We start from the raw sequence: 5,720 nt of genomic DNA on the forward strand, positions 1-5,720 counted from the left end.
AACATGGCTTCCCCACCGCACCAGCAGCTGCTGCATCACCACAGCACCGAGGTGAGCTGCGACTCCAGCGGGGACAGCAACAGCGTGACGGTGAAAATCAACCCCAAGCAGCACCAGGGCTGCACTTCTTCCAAGCACTGCAAGTACAGCATCTCCTCCAGCTGCAGCTCAGGGGAGTCGGGGGGCACCCGCCGGGCTGGCGGAGGGGGCAGAAAAAGAAGAAGCTGCCGCAGCTCTTCGAGAGGGCCTCTTCCAAGTGGTGGAACCCCAAGTTCGACTCCAACAACCTCGAGGAGGCTTGCATGGAGAGATGCTTCCCGCAGACCCAGCGCAGGTTTCGCTATGCCCTCTTCTACATCGGCGTGGCCTGCCTTCTCTGGGCCATTTACTTTGGCATACACATGAGAGAGAAACAGATTGTTTTCATGGTGCCGGCTCTGTGCTTCCTTTTGGTATGTGTAGGCTTTTTTGCATTCACTTTCACCAAGACTTATGCCCGCCATTATGGATGGACTTCGCTGATACTCACTCTCCTGGTTTTTGCTTTGACTCTCGCTCCGCAGTTCCAGGCTCTGAAACCTATCTCAGGAAGCGGTGACATGTCCAATCAGACTTCCCCGGCAGATCCCACAGACACTTGCCTTTCTCAAGTAGGCAGTTTTTCTATGTGTATTGAAGTGCTCTTGTTGCTTTACACAGTGATGCACTTACCCTTGTATTTAAGCTTGTTTCTGGGACTGTCGTACTCGGTCCTTTTTGAGACCTTTGGTTATCACTTCCGTGATGAAAACTGTTTTACACCTCCTGGGGCTGGTGCCGTTTACTGGGAGCTGTTGAGTAAAGCCTTCCTACACATCTGCATCCACGCCATCGGTATCCATTTATTTATCATGTCTGAAGTCAGATCGAGAAGCACATTCCTGAAAGTGGGGCAGTCCATCATGCATGGAAAAGACTTGGAAGTGGAAAAAGCCCTGAAAGAGAGGATGATTCATTCTGTTATGCCAAGAATAATAGCCGATGACTTAATGAAGCAGGGGGATGATGAAAGTGAAAACTCCATCAAACGTCATTCCACCTCAAGCCCCAAAAACAGGAAGAAGAAGCCTTCCATACAGAAAACCCCCATCATATTCCGTCCTTTTAAAATGCAGCAGATAGAGCAAGTGAGCATTTTGTTTGCAGATATTGTTGGCTTCACGAAAATGAGTGCCAATAAATCTGCCCACGCTCTGGTGGGACTCCTGAACGACCTCTTCGGACGTTTTGACCGTCTGTGTGAGGACACTAAATGTGAGAAGATAAGCACTTTGGGAGACTGTTACTACTGCGTGGCTGGCTGCCCGGAGCCCCGGGCAGATCACGCTTACTGCTGCATCGAGATGGGCTTAGGCATGATTAAAGCCATTGAGCAGTTTTGCCAAGAGAAAAAAGAAATGGTGAATATGCGAGTCGGTGTTCATACCGGGACAGTCCTGTGTGGCATTTTGGGAATGAGGAGGTTCAAGTTTGATGTGTGGTCCAATGATGTCAATTTGGCCAATCTGATGGAGCAGCTCGGGGTAGCTGGAAAAGTCCATATTTCGGAAGCTACTGCGAAATACTTGGATGATCGTTATGAAATGGAAGATGGAAAAGTAATTGAGCGAGTTGGTCAGAGTGTCGTAGCAGACCAGTTAAAAGGTACCTACTTTTATACTCAATCTTATTACTTCCTTTTATGAGAGATTGTATTTTCCCTAGTGCATGTTCTGTGCTTGCTGACTTGCAAATTGAACATGTTTCACACTTAACTCCACGTGCTAGTGATCGCAAACACCATGGGAGTTACGGAATAAAAGATGCCATGGAGATAAGCATGAAAGATCTTCTGGGATACTCAAAATCTGCTTAGACTTTAAAGCTCCCTAGCGCTCCCTGTGAGAGTATCGCCTCATAGGGAGGAGAAGGTTAATGTGTTTGCTGTCTGCAAGAGGTTTTTGTTTCACTGTTGTGTGTCATCCTTTAATTCAGTAAGTAAACTTGTTAATTGGCTTCATGTGCCATACATAGAGCATATGTGTTTTGCAAAATTATGTATATCTGTGAAAAGTTCTTTTTGGCATGGGGAGAGTTGGGACTGTGAAGGCATTTGGGAAACATGACAGCTGGATTCACAGAAAGAAATGAGTGCTGCAGATTTGGCAGTTTGATACAGCAAGTTGTTACAGTTCAAAGTTAGGCTGGAAAAAGTTACTCAGGTGGCTCAGTGAGCTGGCAGAGGCTCTCATTGCAGCTCGAAGGGTATGGGGATGAAACTGCAAATTTGCCTTTTGGAAAAGAAAATGAGGGATCCTTTGGTTCCCCTCATGGCTTGTGTAAGGGTCTGATTTTCATTTTTCTGTGGAGTATTCATTTTGAAATGAAACCCTTGACTGCTTTCTAGCAGCTCCGAGAAGCGCGTGCAGGAGGATTGTTTATGCTGAGGGTTTAATTGTCTCTTTAGTAAAAGCCATGTCTCTTCAGTGCTGTGCCTTTGTCTGGCGGAGCTATGGTTCTCTGCAGTGCTTATAGCCCAAGGTGGGGAGCAGCCGAATCAAAATGGGAGTGAAATATGTCACAAACCCTTTTGTAAATGTACTCTTTTCTTATAAAGTAAGCCTGGAAAACAGAGTGGAAGAAACTAAAGGAGTCACAGGAGAGCACTGTGGTGGGGGAAGCAGATGTTTGTTGCAACAAATACAAAACGAGGCCAGGATGGTTGTAGGAAGGTCAGTGAGTAAGGACGGAGTGGAGAGTGTTGCAAAACAGTGTGGAAGCGGTAGTGGCAGGCCGCTCGCCCGTGGCAGGTGCTTATTCTGATGTGACACAAATACTTACTTTTGTGAGCTAGCTGTCCGCATGCATATGGCAGTGGGGCTGAAATGAGAGGCTCATGGGGAGGAAAAATATTGACAGTGACATTGGTGGCTGGAAGCCATAGGACTGAAGCAGATGTGTGTCCCTGGGCTTTGGCTTTCTTTTGAGCTTCTAAAAATACAAATTCAGTTAATTTCTTTGAAAACTGTTGACACTGATGTATTTTGGTGTGCTTTTAAGAAAAAAGGATCAGACATAATCTCTCCTTTACCCTAAGCTGAATCTTGCTGTGAAATCTGGTGAAAATGAATGTAATAGATTGTAGAGAAACAACCCTGGGACATTTCCCTCTTCCACCTACCTTTACAGTCAACTGCAGTGTTAAGGCCATGTTGTAGCAACACATGAAATCAAGTATTTTTGCTAAATTTATAACTGCACTTGATATCATTAATCATAAAACAACATGAACTTGCTTGTGGAGACTGATGGTACTGCTCTTAAATATTTTATTTGTTTATATTTTATAGGAGATCACAGGAGCACTGTGTAGAGCAATCCTATCCCATGCCAGGAGTGGTTTGTTTTTCCATGGTCTTTGAGACTTTTGTTCTGTCCTTGTTCATATTTATTGTGAGAGAGCATAGTCTGCCATCTCTCACCAGTACTTGGGTTTGGGTTTTGCAGCTTTGAATGCCTTTCACAGGTCTGGCTTTAGCCAGGGCACTACAGACAACAAACTGAAATGCAGTCTAAATAAGATGAAGTATGTTGGGCTGACCTTTTAATGCTCTCTTTTTACCCCAAAAACCTAGCTATGAAAGCAACTGGAGCATGTGGTAAGAATTAATTTAACGAGGAACATGGGTTGGGTTGTTTTTTTTCTCCCTTTTTCTTTCTGTCTTTTGTTGTGGAGCTGTGATTAGCTTCCATTTCTTATCAATGTCTTATACAGAAATCAGCATCTGTGTGGGCTTGTAAGCAGAGCTCTGCTGTGACCACCTCTATCTGTGGCACATGTAATCCCTTTTCCTCCCATGCCCAGACCCTCAGGGGCATATGGTGGGTGCTGCAGGGTTGCCCATTTTTTCCTCTTTCCTCAGTGCTTTGTTCTGCACTTGGATTCCTTGGCTGACAGATAAATGGCATCAGGGAAGAAAACAAAAAAAAGGTACTGAAAAAAGCAATCTAACAGCAATGCTGCAGGTTGGCATCTAGAACCTGCTGCAGGGAAAGGTTTTGTTAAGGAGCAGCTCTGAGATTTAATAGAGTAAAGTGAGATTTGGCGTCTTAATTAATTGTCCTCTGGCAAGCACCTGCTCAGGTTTGTGAAGGGAGGTGCTGTTAGGAAGCTTTGCTTCCCTGTTTTCCCTGAGAATTCATTGATAGTAGTGATAGAGAAGAGGAAGTTTGTTGTGGTTGTTTAATTATGTCATACATCATACTCTTTTCAAGTATGAAAGTGCTGTGGAGATAACAGACACAAGCTTTGCTTCCCTACTGGTACTTCACTTCTCAGCTTCCTTTCAACCTTTGGTATCTTAATGATACCCTCTTTTTTATGTTGTATGTCTAGTATATTATCTCTTAATTGTCTGAGCTGCGGTGGTAGCTGTAGGTATCTTCTGAGGCTAAGGCACCATGATCAAGTAAACTCTTTATAGAGGAGAAGGGGAGGTGCTGGGGACTTGGTGCCCATGTTATGCGCATTTCAGGGGTTTTACCTAAAACTAGTTCTGGGCTGGGTCTTTGAATTAAAGAACCCCCGTGGTTGGAGTGCATCAGGCATCCTCCTGGAATGAGTCTTTTGGCTCAGTTCCCCCAGAAGGAATTCAGGCACAGCTCTACAGTGTGCACCAAAGCAGGGTGCATTGGAGTGAATTGGGCAAACGGCTTCAGAACCATGTTCCCCATTCCATCTGAAATACTAATGCAGAGGTCCCCTGGCTTGTCCTAGTGCTGCTGTCCTTGGTTTTTGGAATAGACAAGGCAAAACTAAGTTTCCCTCTCACTGTGCTGTTTTGTGGTTCACTGAAATCTTAGGGTGGAAATACCTTCTCTTACTCCTTTGCTTCCTTGGCTCCTTATTGCACAAAGTGAGACCATGGTATGTCCCCTCCTGTTTCTGACTTCTGAATTAAGTAGGTGGTGTCTAAATCAAACTGACAAAGAGACTGAGCCAGTTACGACCCCACAGTGCTTTTGCCTGCTTAAGCCATCTCTTTTCACAGCACTTGATCCCCTTGGATGTGAGGGGAGCGCAGGAGAGCAAAGTTGCGGTGCTTTTTTGATGTCTAAGGACAACCCTGGACACCAGTTTTATCTTCCATAATAATTCTGCGACAGAATTTGAGACAATCCACTTTTTCTGTTTTCTTGTGGAGCTTCCTAGCAAGTAATTTTATTAAAGATTATGAGATGCTGAGAGTCACATAATACTTTATATATAATATGTTAACATATCCCTTCTGAGCTCTGGAGTTGGAGATCTCTTCTCAAGATATAAAAAGTTCTGCTTATGGAAATATTTTTGTTTTGCTCTGTTCTTCTTGGTTGTTTGCCTTTCTCTTTCTTGTTACTTAGGTCACGATAGTGCTATTTGCCAGTTAGCAACTCTTCCAGAAATACCAGGGTCACTGGCATCTTTTTTTTTTTTTTTTTGGGTGCTCAAAATACGTAAGCATGTTGGGGCAAGAAGGCTTTCTCTGTGTTTATAGAGTATAGCACAGTGGAACCATGATTTCATTTGGGGCGTTTGTTTGTACGCTGATACTCCAGTAATAGTCATTGTTATTAAAGTTCCTGTTAAAATAATTCCCAAACTTTCTGCAGCAAGACGTCTCCTTGTTTGGTTTGCCTCAAGGAATTGCTTTATCGCTGAA

The 5,720-nt window shown here is 44.2% G+C and overlaps 1 protein-coding gene across 1 annotated transcript; it reads left to right on the forward strand.

The window, feature by feature from the left end:
• The first annotated feature begins 3 nt into the window (after positions 1–3).
• On the forward strand, positions 4–5,274 carry LOC104401104 (adenylate cyclase type 9-like). The gene is given in 3 exon segments (XM_010012327.1): positions 4–208; positions 211–1,683; positions 5,156–5,274. Coding segments are annotated over 3 exon segments (1,797 nt in total).
• The last annotated feature ends 446 nt before the right edge of the window (positions 5,275–5,720 follow it).

The sequence above is a fragment of the Nestor notabilis genome, unplaced genomic scaffold (genome assembly GCF_000696875.1).
Source record: "Nestor notabilis isolate BGI_N333 unplaced genomic scaffold, ASM69687v1 scaffold29713, whole genome shotgun sequence".
Classification (NCBI taxonomy): Eukaryota; Metazoa; Chordata; class Aves; order Psittaciformes; family Psittacidae; genus Nestor; species Nestor notabilis.